Source organism: Eurypyga helias, unplaced genomic scaffold (assembly GCF_000690775.1).
Source record: "Eurypyga helias isolate BGI_N326 unplaced genomic scaffold, ASM69077v1 scaffold32058, whole genome shotgun sequence".
Classification (NCBI taxonomy): Eukaryota; Metazoa; Chordata; class Aves; order Eurypygiformes; family Eurypygidae; genus Eurypyga; species Eurypyga helias.
This window is the reverse complement of record NW_010265661.1, coordinates 6682-26486: the sequence shown is the minus strand read 5'-3', so window position 1 is coordinate 26486 and position 19805 is coordinate 6682. Positions and strand designations below refer to the sequence as shown.

At 48.3% G+C, this 19805-nt stretch overlaps 1 protein-coding gene across 1 annotated transcript in view; it reads left to right on the top strand.

The window, feature by feature from the left end:
- The window catches only part of DENND2A (DENN/MADD domain containing 2A), a 35418-nt gene that overhangs the window by 9602 nt on the left and 6011 nt on the right, over positions 1–19805 (top strand). The window contains exons 6-14 of the mRNA XM_010156821.1: positions 2015–2108; positions 3385–3435; positions 6389–6576; positions 7282–7391; positions 7603–7672; positions 8295–8372; positions 8758–8898; positions 11039–11187; positions 19646–19789. Of these exons, the coding sequence (XP_010155123.1) occupies positions 2015–2108; positions 3385–3435; positions 6389–6576; positions 7282–7391; positions 7603–7672; positions 8295–8372; positions 8758–8898; positions 11039–11187; positions 19646–19789 (1025 nt within the window). The remainder of the gene's footprint in view (positions 1–2014; positions 2109–3384; positions 3436–6388; positions 6577–7281; positions 7392–7602; positions 7673–8294; positions 8373–8757; positions 8899–11038; positions 11188–19645; positions 19790–19805) is intronic.

Here is a 19805-nt window from a genome sequence, read left to right as displayed (position 1 = left end):
AATGTGAGTATAAGACAATGTTTTCTTTAGCTTCCAGTGTGACATCCCTGCAATATAGCTGTTGTCCTGGCAGTTGCCTTGTGTTTAACCCCTTTTCTGCCTGAAGGGAAAGGCTCACAAACATCTCTGCAAGTTGGAAGAAGTTATTTTTCTGTCTGAGATATCATGATTGTCAGGAGAGAGAAAATAAGAAGGAAAAAAAGAGGATATTATTTTTTGAATAAAATTTGAAGTTTGCCAGAGGGGAAAAAAGCCATTAATATTTTTGCAAAAAACATACCCCATTGTATTTCCTTCTTTGCTTGATGGATGAGACAGTCAGAAATTGTCTGTGTGTTGTGTTGGTGTTCCCTCCTGGGAATCTGTTGTTCTTTGCTGGGCCTGACTCATGCACGGGCTGTTTGTAATTCAAGGCAGGGCATGATTGTAGGTGAACAATGAAGCTACTGACATTTCAATGACAAAAGATGTTGTCTGTAGTCACAAGCATTTTCTGGAGCAACATTTCCATTTTCATATTTGGATACAACATGACTCTGTTACAATTTTATTTTCTTTCAGATCTAGCAGGAAGTGTGTTCAGTCCAAGTGAGGTTTGGCAGCAGTCTATCTATTGAATGTTTCAAAAGCACAGTTATAAAAACACAGTTGCTTATCCCAGGCATTGCAGGACAAACAGAGGCTACCAGGGACTGTCTGTGATGGGTTTCTTTTCCGCTTGAACCCACAGTTTTCATTTGGGGAAAAAGGGATGTGTTTGTGTATATTTGTTTCCTGGTTGCCAGATCTGTGTTCATGTTTGCGTATCTGATTTTTGAATGCCCTCTCTGTGTACCTCAGCTCCTCAGGAACGAGCCAAAGATACAGATGCCTAGGGTTTTCTTTCCCAGTATGCCTACATATCTGTGCATGTGCTCGAGCTCTCAGTGTGTTCGCACATACCACATGCCAGCTGAAGGGAAGATTACAAGTACCTAGTTAGCAGGCAGTGCCACTGAGCAGTCCTGCAGAACGAGCTCAGACCGGAGACCGACTGTGTCAGTGGCAAGGTCAGCCTGAGTCTTGGGCTGGGTGGAGGCTGCACTTCCACACCAGAGCATCCTGCCTCTCACTTAAATAGCTGGACGCAGAGTACCCTGACCAAGTGTGTGGTGGGCCTGTCTTACCTCGAGCTCTCAGGACGTGTGTGCAGGGAACCCAGACTTCTGGAATAAATCTGGATGCTGTGGCCATGTCCTGCTGCTCCTGCTTGGGACCTTGACAAGGTGGCAGCTGTGCTTGAGGGGAAGCTTGGGGAGGCCTTGTGTGGTCCTTCTGCAACTCTGCTCCCCTTCAGGGATAGAGAGACCAGAGGCACTGAGTGAGCCACCAAGCCCAGCTACGCCCAACACTGAAATGTCCTCTCCTGGTCAGCTGGAGGCTAGGGATTAAAGGAGTTGCAAAGCAAACCACTGGGGTAAAGTACTTTGGCATCACTGGCTCTTGCCCATCTCAATTTCTTCAGCATTCCTTGTATGGTATGTTTCCCCCACGCTTGATATGAAGGCTTTTCCAGCACATCCCATAACAGATGTTGAAGGCATAGAGACACTAAAGTTTGCTGTGGTCCTCCGGCTAGTTTTCTGCTTTCAAACCTGCAGACCAGGGCGGGTTCCCAAGGGACCCTCTGGTGCTCCCTAGGCATGGACCACAGTATAGAGAGGCCCACACCATCAAGCTCGTATGGCCACACAGTGTGGAAGTGCATTAAGGCCTGGCCTTTCGGGGCTTGTCACCACGGGCTCCTGCCATGCCACACGACTGCTGCTTCTGTACCGGCGCGAGCATGGCCGCTGGCAGCGCAGCTGCAGGTTGCTGTGCAAGGTAGGTGTTAGTAACTGTCAGTTCTGGGCCATCCAGTGAGGAGTTTCAGTATGGCCAAGGTTGGGAAACAGAGCACTTTGCATGAAATTTTAACTTACGTTCTTGCCTGGGGAGGAAAATGACCTTGTTTGTTTATGTGTTTGCTGAGCAGCTTGTGTTGAAAATCAATGCCATTTACGAGGCACGGAGGGGAAAGAAACGTGTCAAGAGACTATCGCAGTCTACGGAGAGCAATTCAGGGAAAGGTAAAGGAACTTTGAACCATCATACATCTAGGACTTTTTAAGGACTTGTCTTGGAGTCTAGGCTGGCTTGCTGATTTGTGTGATGTTTTCTAACGCGTCTTCCAGGCCAGGGTGAGATTGAGTTGGGGCTTCTACCCTTTCTTTTGGGAAGATAAAGGCTCTTCCTCTGCCCAAAAGGCTTTCCTTAAAACAGAACTTCTTTTGGTTTTCTTGCTTCATTTTCATTCCATGGCTTTACATGATAACCTTCTAGGTCGCACCAAAAATGGACCCCCTTTTTGATGTTTATTTCTGGAGCAGGCTGGAAGCTTTGGACAGGAATGTTCTGTCCAAAGAGACTGATTTGTTGAGATCGAAATATTTTGCAGGAATGTGTCACTTAAGCGAACTGTCCAGTGGAAGACAGTAGATTTTGAAACAGTCCTGCTTCCTTCAGCATCCCAAAATATAAATCGCCTCAGCTGGGAATCAGGGTTTCTAGACTTGACTGTAGGACCATCTCCATCATAGCAAGACTAAGATTTTCAGCCTCACTGTCAATTAACAACTTCCCAGAAGTTTTCAGGCACTTCAGAGCAACTACTTTTAAATATCTCATCTCTGTACAACTTTAAAGTACATCTTTCCAACGCAGTACTTGTTTTCCAAAACACCCTAATTTCCAGCAGAAGGGGACCACCAGCTCTGTTTGTTTCCCAAAATTGCATGTTACTGTTTATCCCATTTTATATAGGACATACACACGCAGAGTGAGTGAGTGTGTTTATATGAACCTTCAGGGGAAGCATCCCAGACTTGTCTCTACATCACATTTTTTATACCCCTCTCTGAAGCATCTAAGGCACCATTGACAGAAACCGGCTATTGGACCATAGGTGTGATTCACTCTGGCAGCTGGTTTGTTTGGTTTTTATCTCCTGTCCTGTAAAATACTGCATATTAATCAGCATTTTGCCTTGGTGTTGTGCTTATACAGACTTGGATAGAATACTGCTCTGAAGTTATAGTCTTGATGCAACTCTTTTGGCTGTGCAAAATGAATTTTGTTGTTTGGTTTTGTGGGTTTTTTAAATTGTTCCCTGAATGAATGGGAAGATACCAAGGTTGGTAAGCTAAATGTCTGAGAGTATGTGCATCCTTGAAAATAACAAGGCCCTTGGGATCTATACTGTTTTTGCCCTGAAGTTGCCAGGGCTGGCTTTCTCATGCCAGTGATAGAAATGCACAGTTATAAATAGGCTTTACTTAGTTCATCTTCTCTTTTCTTTTTTCCTAGTTACAGATGAAAACAGTGAATCAGACAGTGATACTGAAGAGAAGCTGAAAGGTAAGGCAGATGTGTGAAGAGAGCAAACGACTCCTGATAAACACTGCTCTGAGATCCTGGGTCAAGATCTCCTCTGTGTTATGCTTTTGGAGAAGGAGCTCGTTTCTACACAGAACACAGTGAGAAAACAAAGATCTCATTACTGCAGAAGAAAAGCCATGGGCAGAGGACTATGGGAGTCCAAAACAAACTTATGTTCTAATTCCCATCAAAGCTCTTTTCACTGCCTTTCCTAGGAGAAGGCTTGGACACTGGAAGTACAGTGAGGTTTTTTGTAAAAGTGCACAGTCACAAATGTGTGATCAGGCTGGCAGAGGCAGTGCTGCATGGGACAGGGTGCTCGGAAAACCCACTACACGTTTGCTGAGGGAGAAAAGTTGCCAGCCAGGCTGGCTAGCTTGGAAAATGGAATTGCACTGTATGTTTTATTGCTAGTTAAACTCTTCTGCATTGGCTGCGTTGGGATAAAGCGCTGCATTGCCTGCTTCACTCTGGTAAAGCTATATGGTCTCCATGATACTCTTCTGAAACCTTCTTGTACTGGTAATTAGCCCGGTGACATGCTGGGGGCATTACAGTCTTTTGGGAATTTATACACCAAATTCAAAGTCGTGGCAGTCAGAATGCAAGGTGGAAACTCCCTCAGATTCCAAAGTTTCCAGACTCACATGCACACCTGATCAGGGTAGCAGGTCCGTTCCCAAGCTGAAAAGACAGGCATAAGCAGCCCTTGGGCTCTGCGTCTGCCACAGTGCGTCGTGCTTAGGAATGCTTGTCCTTACCCTCTTGCAGGTTATTGGCAGCCTCAGATGAGTTCCCTCTTGTGAGCACAGCTTCCCACACAGGAACTGCTGTGTGCTCTTACTCTCCTCTGCACTGGGAAATCTTTTATCTGTACTGCTATGTTAGCAAGAGTAAGCTGGAAATTGCTGCCACCACCTACCTTTTGGCAGGTTCTCAGGTTGGCCTGCAGACAGGGAGAGAGGGTTTGCACCCAGATTGCGCAGAAGTTACTTTCACAACTGTCTTGAAACGCAATATTGTGAAATATAGTCCCTGTTCAGATGTAGCTGAGAAAGACAGTGTAGATGTGGCCAGGGAGACTCAAACTCTTATCTGTTGCTGGTTGCTGTAGCGAATCGTGTGCATCACCATGTTTTTCTAATATCTGTGTAACTGTGGTTAGCAACTGCCTGTAGAGGAGATGATGGAGATCGTGTGAAGTCACCCCAAATCAAACAGCACTGGACTCTGAACAGTATCCAGATCCATACCTGGATCTGTGTGGCCGTGCATGTAACTGTGAACAGGATCTCTGGCGCCTGCTCTTTGCTCTAGCTACACCCCTGTTTTGCTTTATGCTTTGTTGAACTGTCAACTTTCCCATTTTTCAATAGGAAAATGAGATGATTTAGCAAGTCTCCTTTAACTAGACTTTTTGATTTTGAATGTTTCATTTAACAGACCAAACACACCAGCCAGTTACTTCTGCTTAGCAGGTCACTGTACGTCACCTGAGACAGAGTCAGTCATCAGACCGCAGTCGTGAGGCTGCATGTCAGAGCCGTGAGTGCTGACTGTTGGGCAGGAAAACTGTTCAAAGACAAGCACAGCCATGGTGGCAGCAGGACAGTCCTGGTTATCTCCAGTAGGTTGCACAGGACATAATGCAGAGCTTGAGTGAGCTTTTCAGAAGCATCTGGCATTGCTGTGACACTGCTCCTTTTGAAGTCCCTGGTGAAACAGAAACCACTTCTGAAAGCTTTTGAAGAATTACAGTCTTAGAGCAAATAGCGTAATAGGTGATGAGAGAAAGGAGTCTCAGCCATCTTTCCAGGGCCGTAACTGCCCAGGAATTGTTAGGCACTCTGATTCAAGAGGCACTTCAAGGTTGCTTTAAATTATATGGTCTGGAATAGTCCATGAGTGGCACAGCTTTACCAGACAAAAGGTCAAGAGTCTGTCCTGAAGTATATAGAATCTTTTAGGAAGCTCTCTCTCCCAAACAGACATCTTATGTATTTGGGGTTCCCGCAGTATCCTTGTGGTTGTTGTTCCTGTCACAATGTTGCATTGCCACCCACATTCTCAAAAAGCACAGTTGTGAGAATATGCTGTGGTCTCTGCTTGTAGTTAATTCTTTCTCTCTTTTGTAGTAGGGGTAAGGGAGGCAACATGGAGATTTAATTTGGGATGCGACTGTAAAACAAAGCAGGGGGGTGGTCTTAGGGAATCTCATCTGGTCTCTTCTCAGCAGGCAGCTTTTCATTACTTTCCATGCTGGAATGTTTATTGTCCCACAGCTCATGTGTGTTGCAGTTACAGCTTGCTTGGCAGTTTTTCTTGTTTTCCCATTGTCTTGGGTGAACTTGTAGCAGCATGGTCCTCAGAGATCAGTTTGAGGCACAGGAAGGACTGGCATGAGCCAGCCTCTTTTCACGCTTTTTTGTTGTTGGCCTATGGCCCAGCCTGCATTACTGAAGCTGGGAGTCCCCAGCGTTTCTCAGCCGGAATAGCCCTCGCCTGAACCAAGTGCTGGTCTTGTAAAACTATGGGGATAGCTACCCACAGCCTCCTCGGAACAACGGTGATCCGTCACCTAACTGTGCTGGCTTTCAAAGATGCATGAATGAACGCGAGGGTGAATGCCTTGGCATGATCTGTTGCACCGCGTCCCATATGGATCTCAGTTTGGGTTGTCTTCAGCTGTAAAAGCTATCCATGAAATCCTGCTGCTGCCAAAGCTCTTCAGGGTGATGGCACTCCCGAGATTGTGTCCCATCTCTGTTATTTATAGTGCAGCTTCTAAATGGTTCCCACCTCTTACTCAGCCACTGACAAAGTAAATGCAGTGAGGTGGTTTTGAGTTTATCTGTAAGTCTCTGCAAAGCACTGCTGGTGCACTGTGCCAAGAGCTAGACGAGGTCACAGTCCCTAATCTTCTCCTTCGTAGCGCACAGCCAGCGCCTGGTGCACGTGAAATCCCGCCTGAAGCAAACCCCGCGGTACCAAACCTTGGAACGGGACTTGATTGAGTATCAGGAGCGGCAGCTGTTTGAGTACTTTGTCGTCGTGTCGCTGCACAAGAAGCAAGCTGGGGCTGCCTATGTCCCGGAAGTTACCCAGCAGTTCCCACTGAAGGTGCGGTGCCTGTCGGGAAGGTCCGGTTGCCGTGTCTCGGATTGCATGGTGTGCTTGCGGTGCAGGAGCCGCAGCTTCCCTGCTGACCACATGTTCTGCCAGTAACCCCTCTGCTGTGCCAGTGTTCAGCGAGACTGAAGAGAGAGGGGCTGCGGTCACCCCCCTGAGAATCGTCATGGTATTCCTCACTGTTGAAAGAGCAGCTGATTTAGATCTTCTGCTGCCCTGGCTATGACTTACGTAGCTATTCCCTTTCTCCCCTTTTTCTCTTTAAAGAGAAGCAATGCTTGGGAGAAGACGTGGTTTTAAGGGGAAGGCACAGCTTTCACCAATAGTCTAGCTCAGAACGGGGAAGGGGGAATGGGAGAGACGCAGAGCCAATGTGACTCTGTGTGTGAGTGGGATGTAACCAGAACTCTGCTCACACTTCAGTTCTCTCGCCCCTTGCTGGAAGACATGTCCCAGATTGGAGGCACAATATAGCAGGGGCAGGTGCTGCAGATGCAGGGCTTGGTGGAAGTGGGAGCACAGAGTTACTTTAAGATACCTAAAGATTAGGTGAGCCAGAATCAGAAAAATTTTAATATCTTCCAGGCAGAAGCTTAGCCTCTGTCATCACCTCTTCATTTGTCACAGGAAAAATATTTGAAGTCACTCCATCCCCACATGACTAATTGGAAACATTCCTTCTCTCTGTTCTGCTAGCTCGAGCGCTCGTTCAAATTCATGCGTGAGGCAGAAGATCAGTTGAAAGCTATTCCCCAGTTTTGCTTCCCTGATGCCAAGGACTGGGCCCCCATCCATCAGTTTGCCAGGTGGGTACTGTAATTTGTATCCTGATTCATGAGAAACAGGTTTATATATCGAGCTAATTAAATGTGAGAGCTCTTACAGCAGAAAATTGGGCAGAGCCTTGAGCGGGCTGTGTTGGAAATGCAAAATGTTTGTGGGTTTATTGGGTTTGTATGTCAGAGACTTTTAATGTGGGTGTTGGGTATCTTGTCATTCTGGTTTCTCTTTCTGCAGTGAGACGTTCTCGTTTGTTCTGACGGGCGAGGATGGAAGCAGACGATTTGGATACTGTAGGAGGCTGCTGGTAATTATCCCTGGTGGTTTCTTTTCTTTTCCTAGAGATGCAGCCTTCTGTGGGGTTGGTGTTACTGGCACCCGTTCCAGAAAGTAGAAAGCTGCTGCTCTTCTCTTTCAGTGTGGAAAGAAAGAGCAGCAGCAAAGCAGCTTTGTTTTCTTCTGCTCTGCTCAGTACCAAAGTCCCTCTCTGAGTGCCATCCTCCGTCCCAGGCATGGCTCTTGCACCTTTCCTTACATTAACATTATGACCATGGACTGTCATTTCACCCCTAAGCTGAAGACGGGGGTTGTCTCCCTTAGGTTTAGGTAGCTACTAACTGGTTGGCTAACCCTGTGCTAGTCCTGTAGGCTGAGATGTCTCTGCAGAGCAGTGTGCTCTGCCTTAGCCATATGGCTTGGGAAAGTTGGGATCATTCCGTGGATGTGCCCATTTCTCCCCACTGTTTCTAGCGTGCCAGGGTTTGAGCCAGACTTAAACGTATTGTCGTCAGCAGCATGCTGTCAAATGTCTGCCGGTTTCTGAGCCAGCCAGCGAGCTGCAGAATTAAGAGACTGGTCACTCTGCAGAATTTACACCTCTGACATTTTCTTGGTGGTTTTTGTGTGTGTGTTTGCATTTGTCTTGAAAGCCCAGTGGAAAGGGGAAGCGTCTCCCGGAAGTTTACTGCATTGTGAGTCGCCTTGGATGCTTCAATCTCTTTTCTAAGGTGAGGGGGAAGAGAGAAGGAATTTGTGCTGTAGGCCAAGAGGGACCTCAAAGTGAAGTCAACACTAGGAGAGTGGGGATCAGGGAAGCTGGTGGCTGAAGAAAGGGCCTGAAATGGTGATGGCAAGGCAACTGCATGCTAATTCCAGAACCTAGCAGAAGCACAGTTAAAAGGAAGACTTGTTGCCTTGTTCCTTCAGAACAGAACTACGAGAACACAAGCGCTGAGAGATTAAAAAGTGGAGTTCTGACTCAGAGGGTGGTGGGGAGTTTGCAGATTCTAAGCTTTCCATTCGCCTCACTGGAGCTGGGTTTCATTTGCTGAAGGAAACTAAGGGTCCTCCTCCTGTTTTACACGTTTTTGTGTCTTCATACTTTTATTTCAGATCTTGGATGAGGTGGAGAAGAGACGGGGCATTTCCCCTGCCTTGGTGCAGCCTCTCATGAGGAGTGTCATGGAGGCACCTTTCCCAGCTTTGGGCCGAACGATTACAGTCAAGAACTTCTTGCCAGGCTCAGGAACAGAGGTAAAGGCACCGCACTAGAGAGAGGGAGACGCAGGCCAGCAAATGGTGCAGGACTGGTGACTGGAAGTTGGGAGTGGGACGTAGCACTGGGCATCTTCAAGGACAGATTGTCTGGCAAGATTGTCTGAGGAAGCTAGGGAGTAAAAGAGGGGGCCATAGAGGATGCCATGGAGACTTCAGTGACCTCAGAATCACAGGGAAATCATATGGTAAAAGTGAGTGTGAGGACACGAGCATGCTAATATGGCAAAATGAAACTTGGTCTTGAGGCCAAGTGGCCCAGGCTGGTGGGCCCCATGCGGCACAGCACGTGATCTTGGATCTGCTCGACCCCCCCACCCTTACCTTCCTGAAGACATGATTCGTAGCGTATGCTCCAGCATCCTTAATACAGAACCACTGTTTGTGTGGGACAGGGCACGGGGGCATGGTCAAAATATGCCTGAGGCCACACACGGGTGACGTTGCAGCCATTCAGCATGGCGAGGGGACGTGCTGCAATTCCCACAGCAGGGTGTGAGGACAGCGGGAGGGGTTTGAGAGCGCAGAGCTTTTGGGGATAGCATTGAAGGACTGTGGGAGGGTGGGGGGAGCCAAATTGCATGTAGTCTTGATCAGCATGGTATGGCTTGAACGTGAGAGAGAGGGAAGTGATAGAGGTTGTGTCTGAGGGCTTTCAACATAGCACTACACGGTGACATCCTCAGCCAAACTGAAAACAGCCCAAACTCAGTGAAATCAGTGCAGAGCACAAGCATAGCTGGTTAAAAATCTGCACTTGAGGAGTAGAGTCCCAGTGGTGTGCTGTCAGGCCGCAAGAATGTTTTGGCTGCTTTCTTTCTAAGATCCTTAGTGTTCATTAATTATCTGGTTGATGGCATAAACCTCACATTTACACGATGGGTAGGTGACAGCATTGGGATGGGTTGTAGGCACTTAGGAGAGTAAGGGATTAAAATTCCAAACGACCTTGCTAAATTGAAGGTTTGGTCTGAAATTCAATATGGACAAGAACAAAATTCTGTGAAGAAGAAATGAGTAGTCAAGATACAACATGGAAGTGACTGAGTAAGCAGCAGTACTTAAAAAAGTATCTGTTGGTATAGTGGGCCATAAAGTGAGCAGAAGTAGCAGTATGGTGTCATTTAGACAAACTCCTGCATTGTGAAAGAAAGTGAAGGGGTGAATAATAAATAAAAGCATTGGTGGAAAATTTATTTAGTGTATCATTTTCCAAAAAATGCAAAACACTAGGACAAAGCCCCAGAAAAGTAGTTTCCACTTCTAAGTGTTTTAGAAAACACTGGCTAAGCTTGAGAAAATTGTTTGCTTAATATAGAAAACAAAGGACAAAGGAGGACATGTGACAATAACCTTCCCATATACAAGAAGTTTCCTACAGAGAGGAAGGTGACCAATTGCTCTGAGTGTATACTGGGAGTAAGACAACCAGTAGTTGAAGTTACTTACCTCTGAGATGTTTCAGCCACAGGCTTGGTGTTGGTCAGGGTAGTTCAGAACTGAAGTTATTTCCTTGGAGGGTTTATGAACTCTCTGGTGTTGGAGGCTTTCAAGAATAATTTAGGTGAGTGTCTGTCTAAGATAAGGAGTATGGATTGCTGAGGTGCTGTGACAGGAATTATTTAAGTAGATACAAACAAAGGAAAATGCCCACAGGCTGCTGTTTTCTGTAACTGATATAACAAATTTAGAGTCAGTAGGTTAGGCATCCAGATTCTTGCCATAAATAAAAAAAAGAAGGCAACTGTAAAAATAAGAGTGCAAATTCGAAAGGCTCCGTGCCATCCTGCTGCTTGAATGCTAGAAGGGCTGGAAACCACTCCTAGCTGGCCACAAACTGGTTTCCCTCCTTATGAAGAGCTTCCTGTCCTTAGTTCAGTGGGGAAGACTTGTGGTTGGTCTCATGCTGTGCCCATTGGAGTGGACTCTGGATCCTCTTCATCTGGAAGAAGGATTTGTGTGAGGTCTTTGGAAAGACTGTGTGAGGGCTTAACGCTGTGCGGTGTTGGCCAGCACAGTCAGAAAGGCTCGTTAGCTGTGAGAATTACCTGTGGGTCCTCGCTTGCCACCGTACGGGTGGGCAAGCGAGAGCTCATCGTGGCAGTCTTCTCTCCAACAGGTCATCGAGCTGCGGCGACCTCTCGACTCCAGGCTCGAGCACGTTGATTTTGAGTCCCTGTTCACATCCCTCAGCGTGAGGCACCTGAGCAGAGTCTTTGCCTCCCTGCTTCTGGAAAGGAGGGTGATCTTCATTGCAGACAAGCTCAGGTACCCTCTTGCATTTCCTTAAGCAAAGTGCTGCCAGGGAAGGGAGGCTGAGGAAACTGCAGTGGCTGATCTCCCTGCTGAGGTCTTTTTTCTTCTCTGCTCTTCTCCAGTGTGGTATCTGGTGTGAGTAGGGCTGCACTACCCAGGAACGAGGTACTCAGGCCCTGCACCAAAATTTCGCTTTGCAGCTTGCAAAAAGCGTGCTACTGCTTCTCCCCGAGGAGAACCAAATTCCCTTTCCTCCAGATGGTTTCAGAGCAGATCCCTGGTGCTAAAGAAGCAAAACCCCTCCTTTTGCTCCATGATGCTGCAGTGTTCCCCACTGAGCTGGGATTTTCCAGGGATCAAGCCTCGGGCAGAGATCACCATCCCGTCTGGATTGTTCCCTGATAGCACAAAATCTCCTTAAATCTTCAGCTTGTATTTTTAGCACTGGTGCCTAAAGACTTTTTTTCTTGTGGGGTATGAAATTAAAGGATGCAGTGAGACACAGGACTACCCCCTTCTATTTTGAATCTGCTCGATTTGCTTTTTTTATTTATTTTTTGTTTGTTTGCTCTCCTAATTTATGAAAATGGGCCCAGGTTTCTTTAAGATCTTATGCAGCTGGTGGCTGGCAGCTCTCCAGCCCTTGAAGCACTTGAGGATTCGGGGAGGAAAGTTCGCCAAGGCTGGGGAAAGAAAAGCTGCCTGGATGAGTAATGACACTTAGGAGCACGCTCAGGTTTCAGGAGTGTACAATGCCCCTAAGCTGTCTGTTTTCCCAACTTCCTAGCAGCAGGCTGCAGCTCTGGGACTGAGCGCTGGGGCAGAGAACGGGGAGGCCCCTTCTATGGGAAAGCAAAGGGAAAAATTCATCCTGCTGGGATCCGGGGCTCCTTGCCGGCAGAGCTCAGGCAGCCTCCTTGCAGGAATAGGAAGGCTGGAGAGGGGGAAGCTGTAGCATCCAGGCAGCACTGGCTGCTTGCAGTTTTTGGCAGCTGCCTTGTGTCAGAGAGGGGAAGATTTGCCTCTTGATAATCACTGATACATTAGATGCGTAGATGTTTCGTGTTCTGGATACTTAAGCCACGCATTTTATGCAGAGCATTCAGACTTGCATTGACATGAGAGAATTCATCCAAATGCTCTGTTTCTACATAGCATATATGATTTATGTGATAATTTATGATGACAGGCTTTGTTTTCAAAGGTTATTCTCCTCCTCTGTCGGACAGATTTTACATTGTGAGAAAATCTGTTGAGGACACAGGTGACATTGTAATCTCTGCATGAGGGTTGGGAGTAAGACTAAATGGTAGAGGACTTTTCTTTTATCCTTTAAAGGTGTCACCTCTTTAGGATAAACCTTTATTTACCAGATCTTTCCCTTTATCACATCTTTGTATGACAGCTTTCCACCATGTATTCTGAGCATGGGGTGGATTACAGAGTATCTCTAAGAACTTCAATGGGTTTGGGTTTTTTTTTTTACCCCTGTATCTTTTGTCAGTATATCCAGCATCCTTAGGAATGAGTCCAGCCACCCAGGCCTGTAAAAGAGAATGGGAGAGAGCTATAGAATCATAGTTTCTGGAATCTGTAAATACACCATAAACAGCTTTTTGCTGGGAAAAAGTGTCTTGTCATGTTTTGAAGATCTGGTCTGTTAGGTCTGTGATCTGTTAGGCCACAGGGCTCAGATTCAAATATTTACGGTATATTTGCCAGCCCTCTACAAGATTTTTAATATTTGACGTTTCTGAGACGACCTTGCTCTGAGCAGGAGAGTCTTTCCCTGTAACAAAACATAAAGTTTCTCTGGCTCATTTTTGTGGAGAAAAAAACTTGAAAATGACCCTAAAGGACTGTAAAGGCTTGACACACAGAAAACAAAGAAAATAACTCTCAAAATCAAGTGAACTATTGTATTTTAATCCAGTCCAGTGATTTGAATGCACTGGATTGGTGAGTCTTTCGTAAGGTCAACAGCCTCTTCTACTTGTTGGTTGAAATTCCATGTTTTGAAAGCTGATGGTATTGTGGATAGAGGATCTTTTGTCCAAATGATACTTTTCCTGGGACAGGAACATGCTGAACTCAATGAATGTTAAGTAGTTTTTACTTCAGGGGTGAAAATGCCAATTTTGGAGGAAAGAAAAGAAACACTTGTTGGCAATAGCTTAATAGAAGAAAAAAACCTGATAAAAGCAGCTGTTGGGAACTGCTCAGAGGTTAGGAATGCTAGAAATAATCCAGCTGAGATGGATTAACAAAGAGAGTGCAGGTGACATGTTGAAAGATGCATAATAAATCACATTTGTCATCCCTCTTTGCAGTTCTTCATGTGGGCACTATCAATAACTATCTGTTCGTGTGTGTAAAGGTGTGTCTGGGTGTGAGTGACAGAGAAAATGATATATGCTATTTATTTACATCTTTTAATTGCTATAAAATCAGTCTGTGGGAAAAGAAAGCTAAAAGGTCTCTTGCCAAAGACTCTGTGAACTGTGAAATGTTTTCAAGCTAAGCCAAAAAATGCATCTAACAAGTGTACAGCAAGTGAAATACTTTCTTTTCCATCTTTAGAATGAACATTGAACGTTTTTTAAAGACCTGTCAATCCAAAGCTTGGCAGCGGAAAAGGAAAGAATTTGGTTTATTAGTTTTTGGGTGGTTGGTGTGGGGTTTTTTTCTCCTCTGTCGCTATGGAAACTGGAGTATACATTGCCTCGCAACCCAGGAAAAGGATTTTGTTAAAACTCTGTTGGTCTGTGTAGTCTTCCCTAGCTTTTGTTCGCTCCTGCACGGCAGGCTCTTGTCCCGGGGCAGCGGAGGCCGTGGCGTGGGTCAGGCACCGTGACATGAGAACTGCTTTTGTTGCCCAGAGATGCTGCCTGGCATGAGGTGCGAGGCACTGCAGACCAACCTTTTAGAAAGCATCTTCCCAATGACAGTGTCCTGATTGCATAAGGTACCCAGAGGTGGGCAGTTTTTACTGCCCTGAGGGTGAGATGTGTTAGATTCAGAGGGCTTTCTAAATCAGGAAAACTTAGAGGGGCTTAGAATCAAGGCACACTTTTCCCAGATCTCCTCAAAAGCCTGTTGTGGATCTGACCAGCTCAAGCAATTGCCTCTGTTCCTGCCAGAAACCACAGCTGTGTCAACAACACAAAGTGGTCATTGTTACTAAAGGCAGATCTGTAAGAATTAAACACTTAAAATGTGGTCATCCCCAGTAAAAGGTAATTAATCATCAAAAAGAAGTCTTTTCCATGTGCTACAAAACCAGTCTGATGTGGGACTGCGGATCCCAATCTCCCAGATTTCTCCTTTTTGTATTGTGGTCAGGGAGAAGAGGAGAGCCAAGGATGAAGTTTGGATGTCAGATAATAGCGTTGTTTCTTTGGGGTGTCGCAGCGCTCGCGTCTTCACCCAGGCTAACCTGCTGCCTCGGGGGAGGCAGTGACGGTCCCCACTGCTGATGGAACCTGGCATCATCCCGCCGGGGTCCGCAGCACACGGGGCAAAGTCTGGAAGCTCCTGCGCCTCTTAAATGTTGTAAAGCGGATCGGTGATCCGCCATAAGTAAATCCAGATGTGACACGGTGTCAGAAATCCAGAGGTGTTTATAAAATGAATCCTACTGTAGCAGAGCTTATAAAAAAAGAAAAGGAAAAAACCCCATGTAATCAAACCATGTTAAATTACCAAATGCCAGTGTATTCTCAGCAGTTTGGTTCATGTGGGAAGCAGAGGGCTTCCTGGCATTAAACTCCAAAAGGCTGATTGATTCAATGGTGTTTTCAGAAATCATGAAGCATCCTAAGCCCAGAGAGGGATTCAGCTTAGGAGGCTTCTTAGCATTGGTGCTTGCCCTTGGAGTGGAAAGCTGGAAACCTGCAGTGAGTCTGAAGTCTGGGAGGAAGGCAATCAATCTGAGCAGCCAGTATCCTTCCTTAGAAGCTGTTGCAAGTGTCAGGGTGACTTTTTAGAGCAAGGCAAGCTAGTCTTGGAGCCAGTTTTGCCAGGAAAGGCAGGCGAGTTTTCACGTGGTTGCAACCGTTGCGTGCAGATTCTGCACTGGCCGCCTCTGTTCAAGGCAACAACCAAGGAGCGGCAGCTGAGCAGGGTGCGGTGTGATAGGGTGTTCCATGGGATGGTGTGTGGTGGGAAGGCCTGTTGTTGGACCAAACACATGTCACAGACGGCTGCACTGTAATTGTTCTGGCCAAGGGAGTGCTCAGCCAGAGATCTGTGTGTCAGTCTATATCCAAATCAGCCCTCTAGGGAGGGATCTGATGTGGTTCCTTGTGTACATCAGTACTTTTCAGGCTCTATATTAGCGATACTTCAGTCTCTCCTGCGAGCTCCTGTGCAAGTCACATCAGACATGCAGCTCAGCCGTGTTCCCTGCAGGAGGTTGAGTGAAGCCATGAAAATGTGCTCAGGATCTGGAAAGTGTGCCTTAAAGACCTACAGGATTAGCTGTTGGAACCAAAAGCCTTAAAAAGTGGTGTCTGTGTCCCATGAGAAGAACTGGCATTGAACTGCTGTGGCCTGAGGGTAGTGTGTGCACTCCCCGGAGCACGCTGCAATGACACTGGGTACTTCTCTTCATCCGTGGTGGCATCTGGACTGCACCAAGCAATACACAGCGCCTTGGGTCAGTATTATTCCAGTGGCAGTGGCCATCACTGTGGTTACAGTGCACACGTCCTGGGATACCAGGATTTCAGGAGGGACACTGGCTGAAGCTACCCAGAGGCACTGGCTGCCAGTTTGGTGTAAGAGACCTGGAAGGGCTGGCCAACACTGAAATGGTTAGTGCTTTTTAAACTGCTGGGGTTGTGCTCTGCACATCAACTCAGCCTGGAGAGGAGAAGGCTCTGGGGAGACTTTATAGCACCTTCCAGTACCTGAAGGGGCTACAAGGAAGCTGGGGGGGACTTTTTACAAGGGTCTGTAGTGACAGGACAAGGAATAACAGGTTTAAATTGAATGTGGGGAGGTTTAGATTGGACATCAGGAAGAAGTTCTTCACAGAGAGGGTGGTGAGGCACTGGCACAGGTTGCCCAGAGAAGCTGTGGATGCCCCATCCCTGGAAGTGTTCAAGGGCAGGCTGGATGAGGCTTGGAGCAACCTGGTCTAGTGGAAGGTGTCCCTGCCCATGGCAGGGGGGTTGGAACTAGATGGGCTGTAAGGTCCCTTCCAACCCAAACCATTCCATGACTCTGTGTGCCTCTCCCAGGAGGAGGCATTCACCCTGAGCAGTGCCCAGAACGTCAGTGGCCATGTTCACCTGCTACTCAGAGGGGTACCTGCGGTGTAGTTAGGGCGGTCTCCCCCAGCACTGCTGGCTGAAGAGCACACACACCCAGGTGGCATAAAAGGAATTTGTCATGCTGGATACTTCTGCCAGGCTCCATAGCCGTGGTGTGAATCAGCAGCCTGCTAGTGCCGTATGCAAGAGGAGGAGGGAGTTTTGGCTTGAGTCGTTCCATAGGACTGAGGTTCTGCTGGGCTCCTGGCAAGCTGCAGCTCCCTGAGACTATCTGCAGAGCAGGTCCGACTGACTCACACACAGAAGAGACAGCTCAGTGTTACCTCCTGCGTGTCCGCCTCCGGGCTGCTCTGCCTTCAGAGGAGGCTCACAGACCTCAACCCTATCCGTAGTGTTCCCTGAAAATGCCTTCCACAGTGAGAAGTGTCTCAGAGCAGGAATCGCTAGGATTTATCCTGGAGCTGGTGAGGCATTTGCAGATGGAAAGGTGGAAGGGGAAGCTCTCTTTTTTACTTCCCACCGCACAGTGCCTACAGTTTCAGACTTATGCAGCTCCGTCTGTGACTTCCACTAACTGGACCTCAGCCATCTCTCCTCCCACTTAATCTCTCATGTACGATGTGTACTCGCTGGGACTTGAGAGCAGGGTTGAGGGGAGAACAAGCCACCATAAATATAGTAGGAGGCAGCATGCGGTAATATCTCACCATGCCGTAAATAACCCCGTACTCCAGCTGCTCACTGTTCCTCTCTGGAGCTGCCTGGAATCAGAGACCCTTTCCCCTGGTTTTCAGGTGCTGTCTGTAACGGCAGTTCCCACCTTTAGGCAGGATCTACCTCCAAGAGCGAGGATTTGTCACAAAGGTGAAACTTTTAAACTCCCGCCTTCACCCTCTCTTCAGAGAAGAGGCGGCCCGGTGGTGGTGGCCTCAGGACAGCGCCGCGGCGCTGCAGACAGGTGATGGAAGGAGAGTTCTTTCAGCTCTCGCCGTGATGATGTGGGGCTGTGATCCGTCAGGAGCTGAGGAGTGAAAGATAAGCTCTGTGGTGACGGAGGGGAAGAGAAGACCCTGCTTTTGCTTCTGCTAACGCAGCCTGAAATGTGTGGGTGTACGAGTAACGCCACCTCCAAGGAGACGGTTTTTAAAGGATCTCGTTAGCTTGGAGTGCACTTCTGAGACAGCACATTCACTTCTGTTGCAGTTCCTTTCGAAGTTATGAAAGATAAAGGAGAATCACCTACTCTGGTACTGTTCCCACTTTTTTTTCTGGGTGGGGTTTTATTTTTTTGGTAAATGTTCTTGTTTCTTACTAGCTCTGTGTTGTCTCATTGTTTTCATACTGTTCCTCTCAGGTTCATTATCTACCGTGCATGTGTGGTAGGCACAGCGGGACAGGGGCTTGCTGGGGAGGGCAGTCCCAGCGTGAGGGCAGCCCGCAGGAACGAATGCGGAGAAGGGATGGGAGTATTCCTGAGACATTCCTGAACAAGGGTGTGGAACTGAGGGGTTTTTCCCAGGCTAAGGGCTTAAAGCTATCAGTCTGTGACACAGTCTTTGGAGGGTCCTCTGTCTTCATAAGAAAAGACAAGCCTCTGAGAGCGCAGGGAGAGGAGACTGTCCCCGCTTACAAAGGGGACATCCCACACGTCCCTCCCAAGCGCCCGTTCCCTACCTGTTGCACTCCTAGACAAAAGCAGATTCCAGCCTCTCCCCTGGGATTTACTTATCTTCAGAAAGCGTCACGTGTTTAACAACGTCTCCTGCCCGTTTTCTTCACAGGGTCACAGTGATGTCCCGGTAACCCTAGCTGTGTCCTGCCCGACTGCACTGGCTGGTGAAAGCCTGCCAGCTGTAGGCCAGCCACCACGCTCCGCTCAGCGCGTGTTGGGCTTGCAGCACCGGGATTCAAATCCACCAGGCTTAGCTGGGGCAGGGAGGGGGGAAAGCAGGCCTTGCTTTCCAGAGCAAGCTCGAGTCTGTAGCCGTCAAACCCCCTGCCCTCCCCAGTCAGCAATAAACTGCCAGATCTGGGTTGCTGAGTGTAAATTCCCCCGTGGAGTTTAAGAGGAGCCAAGCTGCATGCCAATCAGAGTGAGGTTCTATACGGGGTTTATCGTGTCGAGCCTTCCCTCTCCCCTGATGCGTACAAACGCTTCCAGACCCGGAGCGGGTGCGTAGCTGGCACCCTGTGGCAGGCTGTGCTGGGTCTGACTGCAGGCCCTGCTGCCTCCTGCCAGAGGGCTGACAGGCTTTCTGGATGCACCCTCTTGGAAGCTGGCAGCAAAGGCACTTAAAGCTGAGCGGCTGGTGGCGTTTGAAGGGGGAAGAAGGAAGGTGCTGGTCCCGTGAGCTGCAGGCAGTGTCCCGCAGAGGCCAGCCGTCTGCTCCCTCCAGGGATTTCAATCTCCTGTGGTTCCGAGCATCCTTGGCAGGCTCCACAGGACAGCCCCGGCTGGAGACCGCTGCCTTCCTCCTTCCCCTGTGCTCCCGCGTGGCTGCTGGGAGCTGTTGGCATGATTGGGACCAATTCAAAAGCGTGCCATTGGCATGCGACTAGGCCTGCTATGGGCTGCCTAAAAGCAGGCATGCTGCACAGGTAGCAATCCAAGGGACAGGGATGGGCCACGGCTGGAATGACCTTCAGAAACCCCTGGGGACCTTGTGGCTGCAGGCTTCGCCCAGGGCTTTGCCAGGGGTTCCACACAGGCCATCCAGCTGGGCTGGAGAGGCCGGGAACGTGGCCAGCAGGTAGGTGGGTGGTGGTGGAGCCATCCTCCATGGCCCATAGCTGTGTGATGGTCAGTATAGCCCCTGTGCAGGCAGACCTGTGGCTTTCCCATGGGAACAGTCGCAGGGGCATGCTACAGGAGAATAAACTCCTTTCACTGAGGAGAGGCAGGGGCATGGAAGACCCCGTGTCTGTCTGCTCTTTCCCGTCGGGGCACTGGAGGAGCAGGTGCTGGATCCAGTGGGACCCATCTCTTGACGCATGCGCATGGGCCGGGATCATCTTCCAGGACCTGAGCTCCTACCTGAAGGCATTGCTCCCGAGGCTGAAAAATGGGGTCAGAAACCTGGGAAAGCCCCTAGTGATTTCAAGGATCAATTGGGGAACAACTGAAAGAGCGCAGGTTTCGAGGATGCTCTGCTGATCTCCTGACTGACCAGCCATTGCCCTTGGTTGTATTCCAGCACTCTCTCCAAGTGTTGCCATGCCACGGTGGCCCTCCTGTACCCCTTCACCTGGCAGCACACCTACATCCCCGTGCTGCCGCCTTCCATGATCGACATCGTGTGCTCGCCCACCCCCTTCCTCATCGGCTTGCTCTCCAGCTCCCCCTCCCTCCCGACG